We start from the raw sequence: 14530 nt of genomic DNA on the forward strand, positions 1-14530 counted from the left end.
GAGGCCAGTCAGTTTCTCTCAGCCCTAGGAAGAAGTCATTGGCAAACAACTTCTGAAAATGTTGCCAAGAAAATTGTATGGAGTTGTCCAGCAATCAGGACTGATCTAAAAGCACTAAAAACAAAACAAACAGCTACGTAATTAGCGCAAGTATTATAGATGCAAAGGTTAAGCTACTGTCAGCAGTAGAAGCCTACTTGGTGGGGCCACTCATTTTCCTCGGAGAGGGGCAGCATACAAATCTAATAAATTAAATTATTATTATTTTCAGCCCAACATACATCATAGGATTGTTATGGGGGAGAATTAGGGAGGGGGAAGAGTGTTGTACACTCTTACTGGAGATCCTGCAAAGAGACAGGAAATCAATTTAATCGTATTCTCAACTTCAAAGATATTTTCTAGAAAAGCATAGCAAGTTCTTGGAACGCATGCGGTTTCCATTAAGAGTCAGAAATCAATCCATTCATTATATTCCAAGTAATTAGAACTTCTTTCCAGTCTTAAGAAAAATCACACCACCTGCTAAGTAAGAAGTGGGGGAGGGAGATTTAGAAAAATCAAGGGCAAGATGACAGAAGGGATATCCAGATCATTGCATTGGAAATATAAAAGGGGGAGTGCGTCTAAATTTGTAATTGGGGATGATTTGACTCCTTTGTTATTCAAGACATGAGCTCCTGCTGCTACAGAGCATGTTCTCACTTTGCTACTATTTTTTTCAATAAGCGGAGTAAAATGACACACAACCTGTGCAAAGTTTCCAAGCTAAAAATAAAGCTGAGTTGCAATTCCAACTGCAGTATTAATAGTAGAAAGGTTGTCTATATGTTTAATCTGGAAGATTAACCCACTGTATCTGAAATCCAAACCCTGGGGTCTTGGCATGTCCAAATGGCTTGATGCAATTCTAGTAGGCTCCTAGAGTTCCTCAGGCCTACTATACGTGCTAAAATGAAATGTGCTTTCAAACTTCCTCCACGCAGGAACCTTCATTTTGCCCATATTTAGTGTCTCCCACTTCTGTTCTAGCTCCCATATCTCTTGCATATAACTAATTCCATCATGATGGAGGAAGATGCTGTTTTTAGTTTCACAGAGTGTAGATTTGGAAAAGTAAGAACTGTATTAGAGATATGTATGTATATGAATGTGTGTTTGTGTGTGCATTTCTGTCTAATATTCTGTTGGGGCCTGGATGGGTGTCAACAAATTCAAACTCAACCCTGTTAAGACGGAGTGGCTGTGGGTTCTGCCTCCCAAGGACAATTCCATCTGTCCGTCCATTACCCTGGGGGGAGAATCATTGACCCCCTTAGAGAGGGTTCGCAACTTGGGCGTCCTCCTCGATCCACAGCTCACATTAGAGAAACACCTTTCAACTGTGGCGAGGGGGGCGTTCGCCTGGTGCACCAGTTGCGGCCCTATTTGGACCGGGAGTCACTGCTCACAGTCACTCATGCCCTCATCACCTCGAGGCTCGACTACTGTAACGCTCTCTACATGGGGCTACCTTTGAAAAGTGTTCAGAAACTTCAGATCGTGCAGAATGCAGCTGCGAGAGCAATCATGGGCTTTCCCAAATATGCCCATGTCACACCAACACTCCGCAGTCTGCATTGGTTGCCGATCAGTTTTCGGTCACAATTCAAAGTGTTGGTTATGACCTATAAAGCCCTTCATGGCACCGGACCAGATTACCTCAGGGGCCGCCTTCTGCTGCACAAATCCCAGCGACCAGTTAGGTCCCACAGAGTGGGTCTTTTCCAGGTCCCGTCAACCAAACAATGTCGTTTGGCGAGACCCAGGGGAAGAGCCTTCTCTGTGGTGGCCCCGGCCCTCTGGAACCAACTCCCCCCAGAGATTAAAATTGCCCCCACCCTCTTTGCCTTTCGTAAGCTGTTTAAAATCCACCTCTGCCGCCAGGCATGGGGGAATTGATATACACTTTCCCCCTAGGCCTTTAAAATTTTATGCATGGTATGTCTGTATGTATGATTGGTTTTTATATAATGGGTTTTAACTGTTTTTAGTATTGGATTATACTGTTTTGTTACTGTTGTTAGCCTCTCCGAGTCTGCGGAGAGGGGCGGCATACAAATCAAATAAATAAATAAATAAATAAATATGTGCTATAAAGTTCAGCAGCACCAAAGCTTACCTGGACAAAAAACACTTAATATAAAAATATGTTTTCTAGTTTGCTTTTCCATTTCTCATGCTTAAGATGTCTACCACCCCCCCCACCCCCCCAAAAAAAGAGACTTAGCCAAGAATTCTATGCCTGTCCCTAAGCTACATGAGTGCAAACTAGGGCAAAATTTAAACTTGCTGTTACAAACAGGGGTGTTTTTCAAAGTTCATATGTATATTTTACTTTTTCCCATGCTATAGCTATCACTGCTTCAAAGGAATACTTTGGTTGGAGAACCAGCCTCTTGTTTGTTGGTCTACTGCAGCTTGGAATCACTGCGTGTGGATTGCTGCTGAGGCCCCTCACAATCATAGCACAAGAAGTAGTGAAAGCATCACCAGTGGAACAGCAGAGAGAGACAAAGTACATGCTTGAAAATGAACAGACACGCACTTCAATAGACTCCATTGACTCCGGAGTAGAAATAACTACCTCACCTCACAACACACCTAGAGTTGCCAACTTAGAACTTAAAAGTGAAGAACCAAAGGAAAGCACAGAGATGTTCGTAGCCAGTAGTGGCACTCCTACCAAGGAACCCAAACCCAAGCTCCTAGACTTCTCTGTGTTGAAAGACCGCGGCTTTATTTGTTACGCATTTTTTGGGCTATTTGCTACTTTGGGATTCTTTGCTCCTTCGCTCTACATCATTCCTCTCAGCATGAGCCTTGGCATCAACAAGGACCGCTCTGCTTACATCCTCTCAGCCATGGCAATCGCCGAGGTCTTTGGTAGAATTGGCGCGGGTTGGGTGCTCAACAAAAAGCCCATCAGAAAAATTTACATCGAGCTCATCTGTGTCATTCTGCTGGACATTGCCCTTTTTGCCTTCCCCCTCGCCTACAATTTTTGGGAACTAATGACGTGTAGCATTTTCTTCGGATTCATGCTTGGGACAGTAGCGGGCACACACATTCCAATGCTGGCTGAAGACGATGTCATCGGCATTGAGAGGATGGCATCGGCCGCAGGGGTCTACGTATTTATTCAAAGCTTAGCAGGGTTGGCTGGACCACCCCTTGCAGGTAACATTAAGTAGCATTTCAGAGATCTTCTCACTTCTCTCTCTACTTACTACTCGTGCTAGGGCTTCATAACAATTGCATACGTTTCCCAAGGTTCAATGTGTCATGATCAGGTAGGGCTGGGAAAAAAGAAGCCCTCCCTGAAAATATGAAGAGATACTGCTAGCCAGTACTGACAAGATTCCACCTTGTGTGGACTTGCTACCTGACTTGGTATAAGGCAGCTTTCTACTGTGGTGGTAATATATACTAAACCACAGTTGAAGAACAAGTAAAAAATGGAAAAGTTGCCCTTGTGTGAGCAGGGAACATTCAATTCAGTTCATCTAGGGCAGGGGTAGGCAAGGTTGGCTCTTCTATGACTTGTGGACTTCAATTCCCAGAATTCATCATCCAATCATGCTAGCTGAAGAATTCTGGGAGTTGAAGTCCACATGTCATAGAAGAGCCAACTTTGCCTACCCCTGATCTAGGGTATATAGGGAAGCAGAAGGAAGTTGAAATATTCCTAGATCAGGGATGTCAAACTCGATTTCATTGAAGGCTGCATCAGGGTTGTTTGATCGGGGGGGGGGGGGGGGCAGCTCGACATCACTTGTGTCAGGGGCACCAGTGGTGGCCCAGGCGGGATTTGGGGGCAATCCTCCTGCAGCCTTCCGCTAGTTGAAAGGGAGCCTGGGAGGGCCGCATGCGGCCTTCCCTGGTTCAATTTTCTTTGGCAGAGGCATTGCTGGCCAGTCCTTCACTATTTTCATGTGGAAGGTAAGCGAGAAAGAGGACACCTGTAGCCTTCTAGAGCTACTAAGGGGTGGTGGAAGGTACAGTTCATAACAATCTGGGAGACCAACTACTAGATGCCCAGTCACAGCTTAAAGGGTGTAAAAATTAAATAAGATGGAAGCGGACTCAACCTGAGTGAAACACTAATTAAAGAACAACTGATCATTTGACTTTTATGCCCAAGACAAACGACTGTCATCATTTTATCTTTAAGACTGTTTAGAAATAATTGTAGTGGTGAGTTGAATGGCTGCACTTCAAGGAACACCTTCAATTTCTTTCTAGAATTGTTTACAATTTTGAGCTATTTAGGATGGGCCCAAACCCCAAGCATGCATCATGGGAACCCAAGTTTGGTGAAGTCATTTATTATTATTATTATTATTATTATTATTATTATTATTATTTATTAGATTTGTATGCCGCCCCTCTCCGTAGACTCGGGGTGGCTCACAACAATAACAAAGACAATATAAGAACAAATGTAATAATTTAAAAAACACTAAAAACCATATTATGAAAAGCAAACATACACACAAACATACCATGTATAAACTGTATAGGCCCGGGGGAGATGTCTCAGTTCCCCCATGCCTGACAGCAGAGATGGGTCTTAAGAACTTTACGAAAGGGTGGGGGCAGTTCTAATCTCCGGGGGCAGCTGGTTCCAGAGGGTAGGGGCTGCCACAGAGAAGGCTCTTCTCCTGGGTCCCGCCAAACGACATTGTTTAGTCGACGGGACCCGGAGAAGGCCAACTCTGTGGGACCTAACCGGTCGCTGGGATTTGTGCGGCAGAAGGCGGAGATATTCTGGTCCGATGCCATGAACCTTCTTTTTAAAATAATGTAATACTGGTAATTGTTTAAGTAATTTACTGTGCCCCTCTGATTCTTCTTACACTTGGAAAATTAGATTTGGTGTTCCGTAAGTCATAATCGGGGGGGGGGGGAATCTGAAGAAAATGTTTCAAAAGATTGTGCCAACTGACATGTATAAAGTTTTTCATAACATGCTCTCTTCTTCCTGCTTTACAGGTATACTAGTGGATACCACAAAACAATACAGTTCTGCATTCTATTCCTGTGCCGGTGGAATGCTGCTGGCTGCTATATTCCTTTCATTGGTGAGGCCTTGCAAGAATTTAGCATGTCAAAGAAAGAAACAATCAATACAAGAGAATTTCTCAGAGCCTCAGGACGATTTTATAGAAACTGATTTTGGGAAAACAGAGGATTCTGAAAATGGCTCTGCTAGCATAGCTTGAATTTTAATATATATTATTTAGAGATTGGGGAAAAACAAATCAGCTCAAGTCCACCTTTCAAAGCCAACACATTAAAGGGAATGCAACATAACAAAGGTGAACATGTTAGCAATCATAAAAACTAGTTAATATTATCTAATATTTGAAAACACCTGGCATGTGAAGTTCCATTGATTAATTCCATGCACACACTCCTACCGAGCATGAAGCTGTGATTCAAATGTTCTTATTAACGGGAAGAAGGCAACACGTAATATCTCAACTCTAAATCACAGTGAAGAAGCAAGACATTAGATGAAAGAAAAAATCAGATATAGCTCATCTAACTAAAAGCCATGTTTTTTGTTGTCTAGGAGGATCTCATACCAGAAATGGTTCTTCTCTTAAAAACACAAATAGTGCCACAAAATAACTAATCTGATGAAACAGTCTTGAACTGTTTCTTTTCATCAGATAAGCATAGCTGTGTTTTAATTTTGGAGAACAGTTATTAAATTTATATTTGGAACAGGTAGCCAATTCTCCTCATCCTGTGACTTGAATTGGAATCCAGAAACTTATGGGAAGAAGTTAACTTTTGTCACTCCTCACTAGTGAATTAACAAATAGCTTTTATGTGCTTTTTTTTAAAAAAACTGCAACAAAACTTTGAGGTTACCAGTTCTATTTTACGGCCAGTTACTATAGCTTTTTCACAACAGTGTTACCTTAAAATGCAGATAAAAAATTTACTGCATAATCCTAAGTATGATGATTTAAATGTAGTACTGTTTTCTTTTAAGAAATATGTAGTACTGTTTTCTTCACTACTGAATGTGCATAAATTTGCAGCCTTGGTGAACTTGCTTTTCGAGTAGATCTATTCAAAATCATAGCAGGCATAGAAAGACTAGTTCTGATTGTGCATGAATAGGATTGTACTTTTAATGACTTAGTGGTACTTGCCTTTTGATATTCAGGCAAATAACTGATTCTAGCAGTTTTAATTTGTAAAAAATATTATTTATTTTTATTTTGTGATTAACTGTTATTTAAAACAGACCATTTGCTCTAAACTCTTTCTAAGTCTTGATGCATTTCTAGTGTGTAGAATTTTAGGCATAGGCAATAGTACACCTTCTTATTTTTATGATTTCAGAAGTCTTGCAACAGGTGCCTTTTAAAGAAATGAAACAAAGATACTGTGTGGTGTATTGGAATTAAAAGATTGAAACAACCGGACTTTAGGCTTAGTTAATAAGACTTTGAGAGTCTGCTCTGATGTAATGGAGGCTGTGGTTTAAATCCTGTAAAACATCTCAAGCGTGTATGGAATTGTATTAAGATTGTTTCATTATAGATAGTCCTTGAGTTAGGATCACAATTGTGAGCCCAAAGTTTCTGTTGCTAGGCGAGACATTTGTTAGGTGAACTTTGCCTCCATTTACAACTTTTCTTGCCACAGTTGTTCAGGGAATTACTGCAATTGTTAGGTGAATAATATGTTTATTAAGTTAATCTGGCTTCCCCATTGACTTTGCTTATCAGAAGTTTGCAAAAAGTGATCATGTGCCTCTGGGACACTGCAATCCTCATAAATATTGAGGCAGTTGCCAATTGTCTGAATTTTGAACATGTGACTATGGGGATGCTGCAACAGTCCTAAGTTATAACTCACTTTTTTCAATTATGTTGTAACTTTAAATTGTCACTAAATGAACTGTTGTAAGTCAAGTTAAAATCTGATGAATCAGGAGAAAAACATTTTTATTCTGAAAACATTCCGGTCTTTGGTTATACTATGAATCGCCTTTCAGTTAGGTCTATATCTGTAAGCTTTAGTACTCTGTGGACAAGCTGGAAAATGTTTGTGCTATATTTTTGGGACCTGTTCTTACCTTTGTTAACTTCCACACTCATTCATGTGCAGATAATTCATATGAATTAAATATATGTTCTGATTGTTCCATCAGTGCCTTCATATGAAGGCTGTACATTTTGTCATTCCATTTGTATGACAACAGTTGTCCTTACAGTAGAGAGCATTGAAAGGTGAAACTATGTAACTTAATGCCTCTGTCATCTACTTTCTTGCAATTCCCACTAGGCAATGTGTCTCAATGTAGCCATATTTGGGATCTTAAAGGGGCCATCTTCATAAACCAAGCCTTGGAGAGCTATGAGGGTTATCTGACCTGTGTTTTAAAAATCCAAGTGACCATAGGAGGGCAGCAGAGAGACACTTAAACCAAACTATTGGCTGTCATCTAGTGGTCATGCAGATTTTTTACAGCTATATCTGGTAACCCTGTTGTTTTTTAAATGCTCCATTCATTGCAGCTACATAATGCATGGATCAATGTAACAGTCACTGCAGACAGAAAAATGCAACAAAGTTAATATTTTTAAAATGCAATTTGTGCATCTCCCATTTTCAGTTACGTTTTGTATAAAGAAAGGGAATTCTAAGAAGTGGCAGCAACATGATGACTATTGTTCACTGACTTTTAATAAATAGCCACATCAAAGGTGACATGAGCTTGTTTACCCCACTTTTATAAGTCTCTTTCTCACAAGACAACTCAGGGGAAAATGAGAAAATAAGACGTTTTTGTTCTGAATACACACAAGTACAGATTCAAATGTTTCTTGATAATCCATTGGCACTGTATGTCAATTATCCTGCTAAGACTATACAAATTAAGGTCATTGTGATTCCTGATAGGGTTTTCCAGAGTCCCCTACCAAAAAAACAAATGCAGCCTAATCTATACCATCATAATGTACTTAAGGACTTATATATGAATGCTGGCAAATTTTCAATGAATTATATACAAAATATTCTTATAAAACAGCAAAAACATGATCTTAAGAGCGGTTTACTTTCACTATGTTCTAGTAAAATCCTTTACTTTTGTAATCAAGAGGGCCCAGGGGCCTAGGCACAGGAACATGGTGTCCCTGTATCTTAAGCAATCCATCTTGTCTCCCTGCTGGAAAATTCTGAAGACCGTGTTGCAATTTGGGATTGGTTGTTTACTTTCAGCACTTTATCATGTACAGTAGAGCCTTGATAAACTGCAGAGAACACTGAGAGAAGGGAATAACTAGATTTTCTGCATTTTTTGGGTGGCAAATAAAGGAATAAAATACGAAGCATGTGCCAATGAAATTACGGATATGTCTAGCAAGCATATCATATACTTGTTATATTCCTAATAAAGCAGAAAATGCAAGGTAGGCATAGCAATTTAATAAAATGTTTGGAATAAAAGGTCACAGTCACTTGGCAAATGCTGATTTCTTACTTATTTCTGGTCTAACCTATCCAAATTATTGTAGTTTGAATTTTAATATAAAACTGCAATAATACAGACAGTCCTTCTGTAGCAACAGTGACTGCTTGAAAATAAAACAGTAATTAAAATGTCATTTTCCAACCAATGCAAACATTTACCCTAACAAAAACCTTAAGTGTGAAGCTGATTAAGATCTGGTCAGTTTCCTGCAACCTCAAGTACCAGGAGGGTTACAAAGCTGAACTTATGAATGTGCACTTAACACTTTTATTGGGAGGTTAGGGGGCAGAGGGCATGGAAACGTATGTGTGTTTTGGGGGTGTATGTGAGATCAGATACAGACCCTGTATAAGAAAACTTCATCTGAATGAGAAAGCACCACTGTGTCTTTCAGTCACTGGATCACTGTGTTGCTTAGTTATTTCACAACAACCAGTTTCAATCACTACACAAGGGCAACGTATATGAGAAAAAGCATATTGTGTACTTGACATGTAGTCAGAAAAATTAGTAGTCTCTGCAAGTTAACAAAGTTCTACTGTAATGTTACAAATATTTCCAGTACTAAATACAGTGTATGTAAACAACTGCATCTGAAGTTACTATGTACATACTATATTATGTACAAATAGAATGCATGCATCTGAACAAGATACTCAAAATCAGGATTAAACATGGTTGAAGCAGGATGCTGATTTATTCTGTACTGTAAATTAGTGGATTCTGGAAGTGCTACCAAATAATGAGTTTTGCAATAAACTTTTTTTAATGAAAACAAAAAAAATTGGTTTAAACTTTCTTTTAGTTCTAAACTTCATCACTTGTCTTTTTGTTAGTACTATCATTCATTCTTTGAGTTGGCAGGCAAAGCCTAACAGGTTTTATATATCTGAAGCTTCACCTGGATTGACGTCAAAAGAGAAATATCAACTTCGCCCAGCTCAGGATTATTTTACACTCTGTCATAAACTGAAGAAAAGGTGAGGTGAAGACATAGGAACCGAGCAGTAAAACATTTTTATGTGGCATACTGTACTTATGCTAGCAACAGGGCTCATAAAACCACACAGTGCTCATCCTAATGTGGAAAGATACACATAAATTTTAGAAACGCCTCATCGTGAGACCCAATCTAATTAAGGGAACGGCTGGCCAACTCTTAGGATCTATCCATGGGGCTTCCACATTTGCCTCATGGCTTCTAGGATAGCAATGGCAAACTTGGGGCTTGGCATGTCTGAAAATCTGGAAAAATAATCACAGTGAGTATCTCCCTCTCCTCTCCCCCACCTCTTTCTCTCTTTTACACACACACACACACACACACATCCTGAACTACAAAGAATTATCTTTCCCCAAACTTTGTTACTCTAAACCTTGACAATTTTAAGCCTGGTGGACTTCAACTCCCAGAATTCCCCAGCCAGCAAAGCAAAGCTGGCTGAGGAATTCTGGGAGTTGAAGTCCTCCAGGCTTCAAGATTGCCAAGATTGGAGACTCCTGCTCTAAACAGCAACACTCAGTGGCAGGCTGATGCTGGGCTTGAAGTAGAGGCCTAGGCCTCAGTGTCAGCACTAGCAGCATTTCTGCCACTCAAAAAAATTGACCATGCAGTTTTCTCTTTGTGCTGTCAGCCCTCTGCAACCTGTCCAAGACACCCCCCACTCTCGAGCAGTCTTCCAGCCTCCAAAAATCTCACTTGAGAATAGAATATGCTTTTGAGTGAAAGTTGTTGATATGTCACCTCTGGCATCCAAGTCATAGGCTGACCATCACTGTTCTAGAATATGCTTTCAATTCCCAGTCACATCTTCAGTCCTTCACCATTTGTTTCATGAAATTTTCCAGAGCTTTGGTGTTTCCAACTTCCCTGTTCGCTGCCTGGGTTGAATGTGTCATTCTTTCTTTAAGATGATTGTCCCTTCAGGGCACCTTGCTTGCCTGTTTCCACCTACTTGCTCTTTAGCTTTGCTTAGGCTTCTTCTGTCACTTCATACAAATAAAGGTCCTGCAAAACTTTCAAGACTATATTTGAGACTTTTTTTTTCTTATGAAAATGGATCAGTCTGTGCGATGATCCTGGACCTTTCTCCACAATCATTCCACTTCAGTGCAAATCTTTCTAAAAAGAATATGTCTGGCAAGAAAAATATTCTGTGTGCACTACACCAAATGCAGTTTTTGCAAGTGCTTATAAAGAACAAACACATACTAACCATAACCCTCCATTACAATTACAAAATACTCATGGGATGAAGGATGGCCATTATACTTTCCAGATAATAAACCAAAATTTACCAAATTTTGTGTATGTACTCACAATACATTGAATGGCTGAGTTCCCACAATAAACTAAGCTAAAATGTGTGCAGCCAGATTTCTCCAACCTGGTATCCTTCAGATGGTTAGGTTTATAACTCACATCCATAACGATATGCTAAATGAAAGCCAATGGGAATTGCTCTTAGCTATATTGAGGCCTTGAGATAGGGAAAACAGGGTAGAAACATTGCTGGTTAGTTTCTCACTTTAAAAAGGATGTCTAGCGCTCTCTGGGGTCTGATTCGTGTAAAATACCTAGAAAAAATTTCTGTATCAATCTTCAAACTTGGCAACTTTAAGACTTGTGGACTTGAACTCTCAGAATTCTCCAGCTGTTGAAGAGTTGAAGTCCACAAGTCTTAAAGTTGCCAAGTTTGAAGATCTCTGATTTAAATCAACCAGTTGTGACTGCAAGAACACACATTGCTTGTTCAGAAAGAAGAGGCCACACATATAGATAATCATTAGGATCAGAAAATGCTCAGAAAGCCTTGTTCTCGGGTCATTCAGCAGAACTGGCTCTCAATTCACTCCAGAGCATTCCAGATTGTATTAAGAGTCATACTATTTAACAAAAACATTTTAGACTGTAAGCAATACCCACAGAGACTATAAACTGGAAGGATTTAACAAGGAGGATTTAATTGGTTTTCCTGCACACTGCAGTGTTGCCCTAGATGTGATCTTTTCCAAAAGCGTAATTCCATGATTTAGAAACTTTCCTAAAGAACAAAACTTCTCACTTGGATACATACAGAAGCCGCTAGCATGGAGAGATATAATGAGACCCGTTTAGGAGGAAGGAAAACATTTAAATGGGTCACCTTCCAGAAAATCTTTGTGCTGCTTTTTAAAGCTCAATGCAGGTGTTATGTATGCAAAGACCAAGCAGCACTTCCATTTCCAAGTTGAAAGGTATTTGTCAGAATGGGGGAACAATGGTAGTTCTGATGCATATCAAAGGAAAATACAATACAAAAACATGCTGCCTTTGATGGAGGTGCTATAAGCTTCAGGAGATAAGATACGCTAATAAACGGGAGTTGATCAGTTAAAACTGTACAGTGGATCACCTTAAACCATTTTCAAAGATTTTACAGCTGGCTGCATAAACCAGCACAAACCTCTCTCCAGAGTTTGGGACAGAGCAGCTAAATTGCAATCATATCACAGCAACCTTAAGTAGAGAGTCTCAAGATGCTATATGGAAGAAAATCCACAGAGGTCGGGCTGGGAGAGAACAGCTGTGAACTGCACATAGGGTGCAAGTCAGAATGCAGCTGCAAGAGCAATCATGGGCTTCCCAAGGCAAGCCCATGTTACACCAACACTCCGCAGTCTGCATTGGTTGCTGATCAATTTCCGGTCACAATTCAAAGTGTTGGTTATGACCTATAAAGCCCTTCATGGCATTGGACCAGAATATTTCCGGGACCTCCTTCTGCCGCCCGAATCCCAGCAACCGGTTAGGTTCCACAGAGTTGGCCTTCTCCGGGTCCCATCGACTAAACAATGCATTTGGCGGGACCCGGGAGAAGAGCCTTCTCTGTGGCGGCCCCGACCCTCTGGAACCAGCTCCCTCCAGATATCAGAGTTGCCCCCACTCTCCTTGCCTTTCGCAAGCTCCTTAAAACCCACCTCTGTCGTCAGGCATGGGGGAATTGAAATTTTTTCCCTTCCCCCTAGGCTTATAGAATTTATACATGGTATGCTTGTTTGTATGATTGGTCTCTTAAATTGGGTTTTTTTAGATTATTTTTTAATATTAGATTTGTTACATTGTTTTCTTTATTGTTGTTAGCCGCCCCGAGTTTTCGGAGAGGGGCGGCATACAAACAAACAAACAAACAAACAAACAAACAAATAAATAATGTATCTTTTCTTTTATGTACACTGGGAGCATGTGGACCAAAGATAAATTCCTTGTGTGTCCAATCACACTTGGCCAGTAAAGAATTCTATTCTATTGCCTATGACTATCCCTGTTCTATTCTTGTCCCTATCCCTATCCCTATCCCTATCCTATTCTATCACATCCTATTCTATTCTTTTGTGTTGTATTGTATTGTGCTGTATTCCATTCTTATGCCTATGCCTATCCCTATTCTATCCCATTCCCATTCCCTTCCCTTCTGTCTTTATCCCATTGTATGCTATCCTATTCTTATGCCTATGCCTATGCTACCCTATGCTATCCTATTCCATTTGGAGCCGGGTGACCATTTTGAAACGCGCCGAAGTCCGGGAAAGAGTCAGACGGCAGCAGCGGCTGCAAGACCAGCAGAGTCGCTCAGCCCCACGTCCCCCACAACAAAAGCTCTGGGCGCGGGGCAAGGCTGCGAAGCGGAGCGGGGCGGAGGCTCACCGAGCGAGGCCTCCTCTGCCAGCCTCCACAAGGAGCGCAGCGTGGAAAATTCCACCGTCCCTCGCCGGAAGCGCCACCTCAGGCCAGGCCACCGCCGCTTCCCACCTCCAGCACGGATGCCCCCCCAAATAGCTGCCTTCCCGCTGCGCTTATCCTACACGGACCCGGGCTCACTATGATAGCTAGAAGGACCCATGCAAAACTGCACCGTATCCTCCCAAGCAAATAACTGAAACTCTTGCAGCCTCGTTGTCTGGAGTGGGACAACGTACACAAGATTGCTAGTTTTCCGACTCTCCCTGCCCGCCTCCCCACCCGAAATTAAAGGCCGGGTTGCAAGATTTCTGCAGCTCCGGCCGAAGGGTCTCAGTTTCCCCAGCTTGGGGGGTTTGCTCTCCCTCCTTTCAATGGATTTCCTCGCCCAACCCTCCCAATCAATCACCTCAGTTAAGTCAAGAGCCCAAAGTTACGAGTACTGTATATATATAACGAGTAACGGCAAAAGGTGGTTTGTGCACTCACACGTCCGCGCCGCTCACGCACCCCACAGCTGCTCGCCGCCAGGTTCCCCGGTTTCCTCGCTAGGGGTAAAGCAGGCGTTGCGCCTCCCTTTTGCTCGGGCCTGAACCAATCGGGAGGCGCCCAGCCGATGCCGCCCGAAGGAGCCGTGAGAGTGGCCGCTTGGTAATCCCGTCCCCTCCCCGCGCAAACCCCGAAAGGACTTTTGAGGCGATCGCTAAGTGGTCCCCCCACTTTGGGGTGAGAGGGCGAGTTGGTGATAGGCGTTGCCACAGGAACGCTTTTTGTCTCGAATTCTGAAGCACGGATCTCCAACCTTGGCCACCTGAAGACTTGTGGACTTCAACTCCCAGAATTCCTCAGCTCTCCACAAGTTTTCCAAGTGGTCAAGGTTGGAGATCCCTGTTCTAGAGTGTTCTTCCAAGTGTCTGCCTCAGCTATAGTGTCAATTCTTCAACCCGGACCAAGTTTATTTCCATTTTGCCCTCAAATCTTCCCTGCCATGGCTCAGTTATGAGGGAGAACAAAGTTCCTTTTTTATCAAGCGGCTTAAGCTGCCTAACCAGGGAGAAGTGTGACACGCTTAAGTCATTACTGTAAAGCCAAAAGCCTTCCTTGTGTCAGATAGGTGACCCATTGAGTATCTTTTTCTCTATTCCAATTTTATTCTGAGTTTGGCCATTCAAGATGCTGCAGAAATCTTACATTCCAAAGGAGACATTGATCCCATTGAAATAATTTTCCGTGGTTCACAGCAAATCATCTCCCTCCACAAAGCTGCG

General features: G+C 41.7%; 2 protein-coding genes across 9 annotated transcripts in view; one reads left to right on the plus strand and one right to left on the minus strand.

Annotated features, from left to right (window-relative positions):
• SLC16A6 (solute carrier family 16 member 6) overlaps window positions 1-9326 on the plus strand; it is a 29578-nt gene extending 20252 nt beyond the window's left edge. For all 5 annotated transcript variants that reach the window (XM_070740292.1, XM_070740289.1, XM_070740293.1 and 2 more), the window contains 2 exons: window positions 2395-3219; window positions 5035-9326. In XM_070740292.1, the coding sequence (XP_070596393.1) occupies window positions 2395-3219; window positions 5035-5264 (1055 nt within the window). In that variant the 3' untranslated portion in view covers window positions 5265-9326. The remainder of the gene's footprint in view (window positions 1-2394; window positions 3220-5034) is intronic.
• Window positions 1-14039, minus strand: part of ARSG (arylsulfatase G) — a 129289-nt gene extending 115250 nt beyond the window's left edge. For all 4 annotated transcript variants that reach the window (XM_070740286.1, XM_070740288.1, XM_070740287.1 and 1 more), the window contains exon 1: window positions 13752-14039. The gene's annotated coding sequence lies outside the window, so the exon portion shown is untranslated. The remainder of the gene's footprint in view (window positions 1-13751) is intronic.
• Window positions 14040-14530: the final 491 nt, after the last annotated feature.

The sequence above is a fragment of the Erythrolamprus reginae genome, chromosome 2 (assembly GCF_031021105.1).
Source record: "Erythrolamprus reginae isolate rEryReg1 chromosome 2, rEryReg1.hap1, whole genome shotgun sequence".
Classification (NCBI taxonomy): Eukaryota; Metazoa; Chordata; class Lepidosauria; order Squamata; family Dipsadidae; genus Erythrolamprus; species Erythrolamprus reginae.